Source organism: Lemur catta, chromosome 1, assembly GCF_020740605.2.
Source record: "Lemur catta isolate mLemCat1 chromosome 1, mLemCat1.pri, whole genome shotgun sequence".
In the NCBI taxonomy this organism is placed as follows: domain Eukaryota; kingdom Metazoa; phylum Chordata; class Mammalia; order Primates; family Lemuridae; genus Lemur; species Lemur catta.
In genome coordinates this window covers 237226617-237240851 of record NC_059128.1, presented here as the reverse complement: position 1 = coordinate 237240851, position 14235 = coordinate 237226617, and the positions used below count along the sequence as shown (strand labels likewise).

The window sequence follows — 14235 nt, the reverse complement described above, 5'->3', positions numbered from 1 at the left end:
TAGCATGGTGCATGGACACTTGAGCCAGAGTGCTAGAGCTTGAATCTTGGCTTTGTGTTTACTAGCTGTGTGACCACAGGCAAGTTTATTAGTCTCAGCCCAAATGAAGATATTGTAAGGATTAAAGAACTTAGTATTTACTAAACACTTAGAACAGTGTCTGACACCTTAAGACACTGGTAGTGGCTATTATTTTCAATAATGGAATTAATAAAAGAAGGAGGATTTTTCTCTTTCCCCATCTACCTTTTTTTATTGTTTTGTTTCCTTTCAGTTTATAAAGTTAAAAATAAGAAAAATAGTTTGAAGTTACCCAACTCCTACTCTATAAGTATATTCCACGTTTTATGTTATCCTTAACATCCTCTCTCTTCCAATTCCATACTGTGAACAGTGATAGTTTTAGCCTAATTTCACCTGGACAGATATGCTGAAAGATACTGTGATTTGCCCTGAGAACCATGCCTTCCCTGGAGAGAATTTTAGTCACTCCCTTCTCAATACCTGCTTCTTCTGTTTTTTACAACTTTATGAAATCACATAAAGTACTCTGAATCTCTGAACAAATATATCTATCTAGAAAGTAAATCAAATAGGAAATAGAAATGATATCCAGTTTCCCATCATACCTTTTGCTCAGTTCTTTCAACTCCTGCCCACAAGGATGATGCTTTAGCTTTCCCTCTGTATGATTATTTTGTATGGAGGGAAATTTGCCTATATTAAATGTGCAGTTGAATCTATTTTCATAAATGTATATAACTTTGTAACTGTCTTGGTCCATTTGGGCTACTATAACAAAATACCATAAACTGGGCGGCTTAAAAAGAACAAATGCATTTCTCACCATTCTGGAGAGTGAGAATTCCAGGATCAAGACACCAGCAGATTTAGTGTCTGGTGAGGGGCTACTTTTTGTCTTGTAGATGGTGCCTTCTCACTGTTACCCCACATGGTGGCAGAAGGCAAGGGGGCTCTCTGAAGTCTCTTATAAGGCATTTATCCCATTCATAAGGCTCTACCCTTACAACCCAATTACCTCCCAAAGGCCTCACCTATGAATACCATCACATTGGGAATTAAGTTTCAATATATAAATTTCAAGGGGACACAAACATTCAGTGTAGAGCAGTGACAATTACTCCCATGAAGATACAGAGCATTCCGTCACCCCAGAAAGTTCCCTTAGACTTCTTTCCCTAGCATCCCTGTCCCCTTAGGAAACTACTGTGCTAAAGAGATTGCTTGCCTAATCTGGAATTTCATATGAATGGAATTATAGAGAATGTACTCTTTCATTTTTTGGCTTCTTTCACTTAACATGTTTTTGAGAGTTAGCCATGTTATTACATGTATTTATGGTTTCTTTTTTATGTTGTTGATAGGGTTTAATTGTTAGAATATACCACATTTTAAAGATCCATTTTCTTTTGGACATTTGGATAGTTTCTCGTTTGGGCTATTATGAATAGTATGGCTAAAGTGAACATTTTAATGCAAGTGTTTTTGTAAGTATATGCTTTCATTCTTTTGGGTAAAAACCTAAGAGTGAAATTGCTTGATCATCAGGCAGACCTTTGTTTATGAGAAATTGCCAGCTTTCCAAAGTAGTCATCCTACTTACAACTCCCACGAGCAGTGTATGACAGTTTCAGTTTTTCCACATCCTTGCCTAAATTTGGTATTGTCAGTCTATTGAATTTTAGCCATTCCAGGAAGTGTGAAATAGTATCTAATTCTAAGTTTAAACTTGCAGTTCCCTGGGACCTAATAATTTTAACCTCCATGAACTTATTAACTGTCTTATATTTTCCTTTGGGAAGTGACTGTTTAGATCTTGTGCCTGAGATTTACTGTTGCCTTTTTGTAATTGATTTGTAAGAGTTCTTAATATATTCTGTATGGTTCCTTCATCATATAGATGTATTATGAATATTTTGTCCTAGTCTGTAGCTTGATTTTTCCTTTTCTTAATGCTGTCTTTTGATGCGGAATTTTTGCTTTTGATGAAGAACGAGCTTATCAATTATACCCTGTTATGCTTAGTGTTTTTTGTGTCCACTATGTGAATTCTTTGCTTATTCCAAAGCAGCAAAGGTATTGTCCTATGTTTTATTCTAGAAACTTTATAGCTTTAACGTTTATATTTAAGGATATGATCTATCTAAAATTTTGTGTGTAGCATGAGATAAAGGTGGGATTTTTTTGTTCACTTGCTTTTTGCTTTTGCTATATATATTTATCAAGTCATTCTAGCACTATTTATTTTAGCCTCAGCACATTTGTCAAAATTTAATTTACCATAATAGTGTGAGTCTTTCAGCTTTGATCATCTAGTTGTTTTAGCAATCTTATTTCTTTGCATTTCTATAAAAATTTTAACAACTTTCTAATTTCTGTCTCTCAAAAAAGTTTTATGGGATTAGCATTGCTTTGAAATTATAGATAAATTTGAGTAGCTTCAACAACTTAATACTATTTGGTCTTCCAGTCCATGATCATATAATCTCTCTTTTACCTGGATCTTTTCAATTTTTTTCTTAGCAATATTTCAAACTTTTTAATGTAGACATTTATTATGTCTTTAAAAGTTTATTCCTGTGTATTTTATGTATTTTGCAGCTATTTTAAATACAATTAATTTTGTAATGTTCCAAATTTTTCCTACTGGTATTTGAAAATATGGTTAATTTTTTATGTTGAAAGGTATACTGCCATCTTGCTAAATTATCTTATTAGTTCTATTAGTTGTTTTGTGGATTCCTTAAGATTTCTATACAAGCAATCATTTCATTTGCAAACAGAAATAATTGTACTTCCTCCATCTACTTTATATTCCTTTTATTTCTTTTTCTTGCCTTGTTGCACTCATGGAGACCTCCAATACAATGTAGAATAGAAATGTTAAGAACAGTTACCTTTACATGTTCCCAATCTTAGAGGAAAAATTTCTCAAAATTTGCTATTAGGTATGATGGTAGCTCTATATGCCTACCCAGACTTAGCCAAACTTCAAGGTTAAAGGTAAAGTCCTCCAGACCACCAAGTCCACTCAAGAATTCTGACTCCAACATCGAGGAGTTAAGAGTCCAACAACAAAGTTAGAGGGCAGAGTCCACACAAGACCACCTTTACTTTTGACACCAACTGCAAGTTTTGGGGGTTCCCAAAACCACCCTTAGGTTTTATAATTCACTAGAAAGATTGAAAGAACTCACTGAACTCTGTTACACTCATGATTAAATTTATTATAAGGAAAAGTTACATTAAAAGTCAGCCAAGGAAAGAGACACATAGGACAGAATTCTGCATGTGTCCCCATTTTTAGCACCACCATCCAGAAAGTTTCTCCAGGCAGGAATCCTGCGTTATCATAGGGTGTAGCTTATTTGTTTCTTTTTTCTTGGAAAACATAATCCCTTGCTACCTGTTGCCCAATGACATGAAATACCTGTTTTGTTTTGTTTTATTGTGTTCATGGTAAGAGAGCAAGTCCAGTACAGAAACTTGAGCATCCACAGATTTTTGTATCTGAGAGGGTTCTTGGAGCCAATGCCCTGCAGACACCAAGGAATGACTGTGTTGTTTACTGCATCATAATCGTGCATGCTAAATTTTGGTATAGTTGTCATATCAATTATTTAGAAGGAGGTATTATATTCTCAAATAAAGATTGTGTATTTATCTATTCTTCCCTTCAGTTCTTTCAGTTTTGCTTTATGCTTTTATTAGGTACATCTACTTAGAATTGTTATAACTTCCTTATATATCAAACATTTTATAATTATGAAATAGCTCTCATTATCTTTGGTAATATGCCTTGTCATGAATTTTACAGTATTAATATAGCCACACTGCTTTCATATGTGTACTGTTTACATGTATATCTTTTTCCATCTTTTTATTTTTAATTATCTGTCTCTTTATATTAAATTCATATCTTAAATAGAGTACGACTGAGCAAATACGACCCCCAGGCTACTGCCTAATTTTATAAATACAGTTTTATTGTAATGCAACCATGCTCATTTATTTATATTAATATATAGTCTAGTTGTTTTCTTGCTACAATGGTAGAATTAAATCGTGCCTACAAGCTTAAAATATCTATAGTCTGACTCTTTAAGAAAAAGTTTGTCAACCTCTGGTATAGAGCATTTTGTTGCGTCTTGCTTGCTTTGTACAGTTTGATAATCTTTGCCCCTTTTACTTGAAGAAGTTAGACAAGTTACATTTAACTTAATTATTGATGTAGTTACATTTAAGACCACCATCTCCCTATTTGTTTTTTAGTTGTCCTCTGTTCCTTCTATCCTGCTGTCTTTTGAATTACTCCAGTAATTTTTAGTCTCTACTGGCATTTCAACTGTACCTCTTTTTGTTCTTTTATTGTGGTTATTCTAGGGATTACAATAAGAACTCATAAAAATCTACTCTTGTAAAAATCTAAGATCTTTGAAGCATTGTAATTCCATTTAACTTCCTTCATGTGTGTTGCTAGTGTTGTCCTACCTATTATAGCTGCATATATTATAAAATTCATACTATAATGTTATATATGTGTATATAAAGCATATATATATATATATATATATATATATATATATATAAAGCAGTTGATTGTCTTTTTGGTATTTTATATTTAACCATGTATTAATATATACAGTCTCTACTTTCTTCTCTTTTTTTTCTTTCATATCTGAATTCCCAACTTGTATTTTCTTCAACCAAAGAACTTCCTTTAGTGCTTCCTTTAGGAAAGATCCTCTGGTGATGATTTCTGCCAGTTTCCTTTCCTTTAATTTAATATGTCTCTCTTTTGTTTTTAATTGAAACATCTTTACACTGGACATAAATTTCTGGGTTGAGAGTTTTTTCCCAACATTTTAAAGACATTTAATCATCTCTGGTCTGCATTTTTTTCTGAGGAGACATCAGCTATTATTCATGTTATTGTTCCCTTCAACAAATTTTTTGTGGCTACTTTCAAATATTTCTCTTTATACTTACTTTCGATTAGTTTGACTATGGTGAACGCAGGTGTGTTTTTCTCTTTGTCTTTTCTGCTTGGGGATTTCTGAGCATTTTGGATCTTCAAGATAATGGACTTCATCAAATCTGGAAAATTTTTTCATTGTTTCTTCAAATATGTTTTCGTGACATTCTCTTTGTCTTCTCCTACTGGGACTTCAGTTACACATATGTTAGACTGTCAAATATTGTTTCTCAGGCAGGCCAATGAGGATCTGCTCACTTTTTTTCTGTCTTATTTCTCTTTATTTTTCAGAATTTATAAATTATATTTTTGCCCTTAGGTTCACTGAGGTGGCTTTCTTCTGCCACCTCCAATCTGATGTTACAGCCATTTAGTGCATTATTTATCTCCAATATTGTAGTTTTTAGTCATAGAATTATTTTTGCTTACATTTTTTGCTCCTGAGATTTTAACCTGTTCTCTCTTTGTTACCATATTTTTTAGGTCATTGATTGTTATAATAACTGATTTAAAGTTTTTGCCTGCTAATTCCAAAGTATGTGTGATCATTCTCTGAACTTTGTGTTACATGTTACTATTTTGTTTATGTATGATAAATTTTTTATTATATACTGGATTTTGGGGGTGATACGTTATAGAGAGTTTAGATTCTGTTATATTTTTCTAAAGGCTGTGGATTGTTTTTCCTAGGAGACAATTAGATTACTGGCTAGTCACCTTGATCTTGTGAAGGTTAATTTTACATTTTGTTTTCCATATCTGTCTTAGGATGAATGCCTAGTGCTGACACATAGTCTTTACTTGGCTTTTCTGGGGTTTTGATACAAAGAGTGATGTGTTTGCTAAGCACTTCTGGCTTGGAGAAGTTCAACTCCAAACTCTTTCTCTCTTGCGTGGATAGCACCTCAAAATCCATGTCAGGTTTTTAAACCTTCCAATGTTGCTTTCTACCGAGCTTTCGTGAAATTTCTCCCACACCTGTGCAGTTCAGGGGGTCATCCAAGGAATTTATTATAGTTTATACACAACTTTGGAGTTTTTGCCACTCTGTGGCTCTCTCCTGTCTAAGATTTTCCCTTTGATTTCCAGCTTTTGTTTTAGTTAGCTCAAGCCTCCCAAACTGGGAGGTGCATGCAGAGGAAAAGCCTGTAAAAATTTCCTTTAGTTTCTATCTTATTTTAGTCACTCTCAAGTACAGTCAAATAGTTTATTCTTTTGTGGAAGTTTATCATTGTTATAAATGTAAGGGCTAAAAAAGTACGTTATTACTAGAACCAGAACTCCTTCTAGTCCATGCTTTATTTCAAGGTTGTGAAATCATGTATGTACTCAACCTGAGCATGACCTCATTCTTCCCAAATAGTTGAAGGCGGGTTAAAAAAATATATATAATTCACATCAGAGTAGTTAACTGCCTTGATTTATTATATTGCTGATTTTTAAAAATTTTATATTTTAGAATTTACCCACTAAATTTTGTCTCTTATATCTGTCACTCTCTAATGGCTCCAACAAGTTGGAACTCTTACATTAGAGGCAAAGAATTGTAGTTGATAAAGTGAGTTTGAGATAAAACAGAAAAAGAGAGAGAAAGAATAAAAGGTAGCAAAAGAAGTGGAGAGAAAAGGAAAAGAAGAACAGAATGGAGGAAAATCAGCCGGATGAGAGAAGACAAGGGGAAGAAAGATGAGGAGAGGAGAGGAGAGGCTTTGTGGATAGTGTGGCTTTCCTGGATTTCCACAATATCTGACCAATTTATAGAAATTGTAGTTATTAGAATATATTAGAATATAAAGTTAGTATCCATTAGAATAATCAAGGTACATGTTTATGCATGTGATTTTTGTGCAGTGCTATCTAAAACGTTTGGACTAAGACATCACTCAAGTTCTGTCATTTCCATTTAGTGTTCTCTCTATCTGTTCATAAAAAAGCAGCTGGGTATATATGGACTTCATATTGGTGGACATTAATACCAAAAGAAACAGTAGAAGGAAATAGATATCAAGCATAATGTTAGTTCGATTTAGTAGAATAAATATCTTTTGGATGCCTGTCATATTCTAGTTACTGTGTTATGTGCTATGGGTAAAATATACATAAAACATGGCCCTTATTCTCAAGGAGCTTATGGTCAAGTCAGGGAGACTAAAGAGATTTCCCATATCTTGAGGTGGAGACCTGAGTTGAGATTGTCAAGGGAAAAGCTGAATTTCTCTATATTTTAAGAGCTAGAGAAAGGGATACATGCAAGGATCTCAACTGGAAGACTGAGAGGGCCATGATTTAGGAATAGGAGTGAACCAAAGGTAGACTGAGTCTTACTAAAGCTGCAATGGAGACCCAGTCTAGGTCAATCCCTGACTGATTTGTGCTGATCAACCCCACATACCATCTGCTTAACAAAGGAAAGGGAGAAATATTATCTGTTGGAAAATAATGTTCTATAGCGTCTCTAGAGTTTTTTAAATGCATATCAGCAAAAATAAAAAGGACTAGATGTGCAAAGAGTTGAGAAAATACTATCAATAATCAATGAAAAAGTAGATAAGATAAACAAACAACTGGATGATTTGAACATTGCAGTTAACAGCCAAGGAGTTTACAATAACTATAACTATATTAAAGAAAGTGCATGAAAAGATAGTCAAAAAAGATAAATGCAATAGAGAATTGAAATGTATTCTAAAAGGTTTTAAAATCAAATTGACATTTTGGAACTGAAAAATAAAATATGAAAAACTAAGTTGGCCAGGCGTGGTGTCTTACACTTATAATCCTGGCACATTGGGAGGCCGAGGTGGGAGGATCACTTGAGGTCAGGAGTTCAAGACCAGCCTGAGCAACATAGTGAGACCCTACCTCTACAAAAAACTAGAAAAGTTAGCTGGGTGTGGTGTTTCGCACCTGTAGTCCCAGGTACTTGGGAGGCTGAAGCAGAAGGATAGCTTGTGCCTGGGGGTTTGAGGTTTCAGTGAGCTATCATGATGCCACTGAACTCTAGCCCAGGCAACAGAGTAAGACCCTGTCTCAACAAAACAAACAAACAAACAAAAACACTGTTTTCAGTGGATGAATTTCACAGCAGATTGGGCACAGCAGAACACAAGAGAAGTAAACTGCAATACAGATCAATAGAGAACACCCAAATTGAAGCACAGAGAGGAAAAAGAATAAGAGCATAAGAGACATGTGAGGCACACATACAAAATGTCTCAGTTATAATTGAAATTGAAGAAGAAATTAAGACCAAGAATATCCATCACCAGTAAAATAAACACATAAATTATGGCTTGTTCACCCAATGACTTGCTATATACCAATAGGAAAGAACAACCTACAACTACATGCACCATAATATATGAGTGTTGCAAACAGGGTTGAGTTTAAATAAAATGTGGACACAAATGAATACTTGTGGAATGATCCCATTTATATTTAAATTACAATAACAGGTAAAACTATTCTATGATAATTCAGTTTGTAGTAACCTTTGAGGAGGTAGTACTGACTACAAGGGAATATAATGGTCTGCACTGTTCTATTTCTTGATCTGAGAAGGAAGGAAGGAAGGAAGGAAGGAAGGAAGGAAGGAGGGAAGGAAGGAAGGAAGGAAGGAAGGAAGGAAGGAAGGAAGGAAGGAAGGAAGGAAGGAAGGAAGGAAGGAAGGAGTGCACTCGTAGAAACACAGCTACTATTTATTCTGATTTTTCTTGGTTGGCCCCAAAACCTTACTTGTACAATTAAGGATAGACCTAGGCAAGTGAAATCATAGCTGCACTAAGGCATTGATTTTCAAACTTTAGCAGGCAGCAGAATCACCAGGAAGTCTTGTTTAACAGATTGCAGCTCCTATCTCCAGAGTTTCTGCTTCTGTAGTTCTGGTGTGGGGCCTGAGAATCTGCATTTCTATAATCCCACGGGATGCTGATACTGCTGATTTGGGGCCATGATTTAAGAACTAGCCATGTTAGGGCTGCTCTAGCCCCTACTGCCAAGGTTCTATCATAAGCATCATCTCTTTATAATCTTGTTTTTTTTATTTATTCAAGAAAACAGAATCCATAAACATAGTCACAAGACATTGGGCCAACTGGGATGCATGATACAGAACATTCAAAAGGAAAAAGGTCTTAATGAAACTCCCTCAGAAATTTTTTATGGAAAATGTTTGCCCAGAATGAAAATTTTGACTATCAAATGGTACTAATTAATTCCCAGAACGTGGAGAGAAAAGTAATCCAGCTAAATATATGATGCAACAAAGTTTTCATAGTCTGTGTTCAAAATAACTTTTTCTTTTTCTCTTAGCATACGTTTAATGCAACCCCACGACCAAGCTGATTTCACTGGAATGCATTTTGTTATCAGTTAAGGCTCACAGATGTGGAAGCGTTTGTCCTAGTGGCTTGCCTGTAAAACATTTAATTTTCAAAGATACATTAATTCAAACCTTAAAAGTAAATAGAAAAGTGTGTGTATCAATGTGATGATGTTTATTTTATTCTCTTACAGGACTGCATCAAAACATGTAAACAAAGACCTTGGTAATATGGAGGAAAACAAAAAGTTAGAAGAAAACAATCACAAAACTGAAGCCTAAGAGAGAAACTGTTCTAGTTGTTCAGGTGAGTAGGCTATATGGGGTTTATAGAAATAATTCTCAGGTAAGTAGGAAACATCCTTAAAGATGAAAGGGAAAGGCTTTACTTTAAGATGCTTCATAATTATAGCTTTTAATGCAGGAAGAGAGTTTTTCAAAAGAAAACTTTGGTGATTCAGAAAGTGTTCTTGGAAGAATGGAATCTCACCAGTCTCCCCATCCTCCCCAAAATAATTATTACCCTCTGAATAATAAAATCTAATTTTGAGATTTCAACATCCAATAAGCATTTTATATTCTAATGTCAAAAATTTCACTGAGTGCAAAAAAGCTTTACTTTTGGTATTTGGGCTCAATAAAAGCAGATTCTAATACTTTATATTTATTTCAAAAAACAATTATGACAATAATTTAAACATATACAAATTTTAACCTAAGAATTTAATGAAAATGTGAGTGTATTTATACAGCCATTTCCCCAATCATCCTAATGAAAAGGCTAACAAAATTGTGTATGTATGTATTAACACACACACACATACTTTTATAGATAGTATGTGTATATGTGTGTTTATATGTATATATGTATTCATGTATCTTTATATGCACATATATAGACATGCACAGGTCAATGTTACGTTACATATGTTGCATATATTTGTATATAGTAGCTGTATATATGTGGTTTTTAAAACAAAAGGTGTATGTTTCCATGGCATTGCCACTTGCAATTTGAGCTGTTACTTTTCTTTATTTCCTTTAAGCCAATCAAACAGAGGAGCCATTTGGACTATTTTGTGTGTCCTTAAGAATAACTGTTACAGTAGCTTCCCAATACCATGTGAAAAGCCCTAACAACTACAGAAAATGAGTTCACTATAAATAAACCACAAGTCAAAATTTGAGTGGATTACCCAAGTTAATTCCATAGTAAGGATAGGAAATGGGAAAGAATTGTATTTAACAGGATGCACACAGGAGAGAAAAATTTTAAAAAATAAAACAAGACCTATTTTTTTAAATCCAAAAACCAGGATCTCAAACTGATTGGCTGAAAGAAGTCAGAACTGGATCCCTTCTCCTGTCTTGCCTCCCACTGGAGGTCAAGGGTGCAGCATTCTTCCATGACTTTTTTTTTTCCCACTTCTCTAGGGTTATTTCCCTAATCATTTATGAATATAGATTTTACCTTCTGTTTTCTTCAAAATTTGATGAAGCAAATTCTCAGTGGAAAATTGAACTTGAAGACAAATACCACAAAAGAGGGTGTCATTTGAAGGGATGAGCATACTTTTTAACCCTATGAGAAATGACATATTTTTTCTGAAAAAACTTAAAATCTTAGTATTAATTAAGCATTCTTTTACCAAAAAAAAGAAAAAAAACTATCACTAATTCCAAAAAATTATTTGTAGAAAGGATGCATCAATCAATGCCTGGGATTAAAGATGGGCTTAGGGACAATGGAGTTTTGTAAAGGCCTCCTCTTATAAAATAATTTCTGTCATTTTCAGTACAAAGCATCTGTTGATGGTGCAAGATGATTGCTATGGTAACTTTTCTAAATTGTGTTTTTTTTCATCATTTCAGAGAAAAAAAACATATAGACCGATTGAAGCATGAACGTGGATTGTATTTAAGACATAAACAAAGACATTGACAGCAATTCATGGTTCAAATATTAAGCAGTTCATTCTACCAAGCTGTCACAGGATTTTAGAGAATTATCTCAAGTTTAACAATGAAATGAAATTACAAACAATAACAAGTTTTGGCAGCCATGATAATAGGTCATATGTTGTGTTTGGTTCAATTTTTTTTTCTGTAAATGTCTGCACTGAGGATTTCTTTTTGGTTTGCCTTTTATGTAAATTTTTTACGTAGCTATTTTTATACACTGTAAGCTTTGTTCTGGGAGTTGCTGTTAATCAGATGTATGATGTAATGTTTTTATTTCAATTGTTTATATGGATAATCTGAGCAGGTACATTTCTGATTCTGATTGCTATCAGTAATGCCCCAAACTTTCTCACAAGCACCTAAAACCCAAAGGTGGCAGCTTGTGAAGATTGGGGACACACACATTGCCCTATTCAAAAATTGTGATTTTTATCACAAGGGAGGGGAAGGAAGAGAGTCAGATTGATAAGCACTATATGATCTTATTCTGCGTACGTGCTGCTAGCTGAAGTAAATCACAGACATATATGGACACACATCCATAATAGTACTCCCAAACTGATAATTTCCCCTATTCTGAAAAAGACACAGAACAGAATTTGGGTAGTACTTACCTTTAGAGACACCTGCTAGTCAATTATTTTCTGTCAAAAGAAACAAAAAACAGTGTGTGAGATATGGTTTGGAAAAATCATGGATAACATTCCCATTTTCAGATCACTATGTAAATCACTGTAATTAAAAATTGGTGTTAAATCCTTTGGGTTATCCACTGCCTTAAAATTATACCTGTTTCCTTTTAAAAAAGATATCAATCAGAATTGGAGTTTTTAACAGTGGTCATTATCAAAGCTGTGTTATTTTCCACAGAATATAGAATATATATTTTTTTCGTGTGTGTTTTTGTTAACTACGCTACAGATATTGAATGCACCTTGAGATAATTTAGTGTTTTTAACTGATACATAATTTATCAAGCCGTACATGAAAGTGTAATAATAAAATGTCTATGTATCTTTAGTTACATTCAAATTTGTAACTTTATAAACATGTTTTATGCCTGAGGAACTTTTTAGGGTGGTAGTATAAATGGAAACTTTTTGAAGTAGACTGGATATGGGCCAATAGGTCCTTGTGACTAGACTTTTAAACTTTGCTCTTTCATGCAGAAGCCTGGTTTCTGGGAGAACACTGCACAACCATTTCTGTTCCAGGATATACATAACTGTAAAGAAAAAAAATGAACATCAGATTTCTAGGTATAGAATTATGTTCTATGACAGGAAAAGGAAAACTGGTGTTTGTTTTTTAGACTCACAAAATAAAAAATTATGAAGGTAATGAAAATAAATTGAAGATTAAAGTCAGATAGAGATTAGGAATAAAATTTTGCCACTTCTGCATTATTTAAAAGCATATGTTATTGTACATTTGTAAACCATTTGCTGTCTGGGCAATAGTGACTCAGTTTAATAAAAGCTTCCTGTAGTGCATTGGTATGGATTGAATATATAAAATATTCTTAGACTCAATGCTGTATAAAATATTATGGGAAAAAAAAGAAAATATGTTATTTTGCCTCTAAACTTTGATTTATTGAAGTTTTATTTGGCAGGAAAAAATTGAATCTTGGTCAATCTTTAAACCAAAGTAAAAGGGGAAAAACCAAAGTTATTTGTTTTGCATGGCTAAGCCATTCTGTTATCTCTGTAAATACTGTGATTTCTTTTTTTTTTTCTCTTTAGAATTTTGTTAAAGAAATTCTAAAATTTTTAAACACCTGCTTTCCACAATAAACCATGAACACTAAAATGAAATTACTTCCCTATAAATATTTTTCTTTTCTTTTTCTCTTTTGGTGTGGGAGATCAAAGGTTTAAAGTCTAACTCCTAAGATATATTTGCAAAAAGAACCAACGTGACAATAGATAGAGAGGTTATACTACAATTATTTTTGGCTTCCACTTGCAATGGTTAACTAAGTCCAAAAACAGCTGTCAGAACCTAGAAAGCAGAACGTGGAATACTCAGAGCTCTAGACCGAAAGCAGAAAGTTTGCCAGGGAAAAAGGAATGACATTACCATCGAATCAACGCCTGGATAGAGAGGAAGGCTTACTTGTATAACGGCAGCCATATGCACAGCGATACTGGGAAGGAAGAGAATTCACAATCTTCAACTTTTGAGGTTTTGACTCTCCAATTTTAACTCCTTGGCAACAGGAGACAGGTTTTTGCCAGTTCAAGGTTCACTTCCCTATATGTGATTATAGGAATTGTATGTGGAAATGGATTAACATACCCGTCTATGCCTAAAAGATAATAAAACTGAAATATGTCTTCACATATCTCTTGCAACTGTCTGCCTCTTGTCTAAATTAGAATGTTCATGTATAGAAAATGATTGTCTTTATTAAAGAGTGGAAAAATCATCATGACTCCCCATCTTTCTGGAGGGGTGGAGAAAAATAAAATTCCCCACGCCTTCCTACTGCGGATACCTTAGCTAGCCCCTAGATTTTACAGGTGATTGTATGTGTCTGTCTTTAATGATAGAATCATACTTATTGTTGGGTGCCCCATGTGACTGTCCTAGGAGCTTAATTAAGAGAACACTTTCATATTTCTTCACTTTTGCCAATAACATACCATTCAGATTACCATTTGAAATTATGTAGGCATGAACTTTCATAGAAATATGTTTCCTTGAAAATGAGGTAAATCTGGCTAGATGCATCAAAGAAGAAAATTAAAATTTATTGAGCCCAGACTATTTGCTGGAGCCATTCATACATTATCTTATTTAATTCTTAATAGTTGCAAATAGTACTAAATATCCCCCAGCTAAAATCTGAGATTTAGAGAAGTTTCATAACTTCCAAGTATACTTAGCTTCAAAGTAGGTAAGTTGGATATCACACTAAATCTGACTCCTTGCCCCAGTCTGCTATAGTTCC

The 14235-nt window shown here is 33.9% G+C and overlaps 1 protein-coding gene across 2 annotated transcripts in view; it reads left to right on the top strand.

The window, feature by feature from the left end:
* Window positions 1–13624, top strand: part of ALCAM (activated leukocyte cell adhesion molecule) — a 192077-nt gene extending 178453 nt beyond the window's left edge. For both annotated transcript variants that reach the window (XM_045540368.1, XM_045540367.1), the window contains 2 exons: window positions 9512–9624; window positions 11190–13624. In XM_045540368.1, the coding sequence (XP_045396324.1) occupies window positions 9512–9599 (88 nt within the window). In that variant the 3' untranslated portion in view covers window positions 9600–9624; window positions 11190–13624. The remainder of the gene's footprint in view (window positions 1–9511; window positions 9625–11189) is intronic.
* The last annotated feature ends 611 nt before the right edge of the window (window positions 13625–14235 follow it).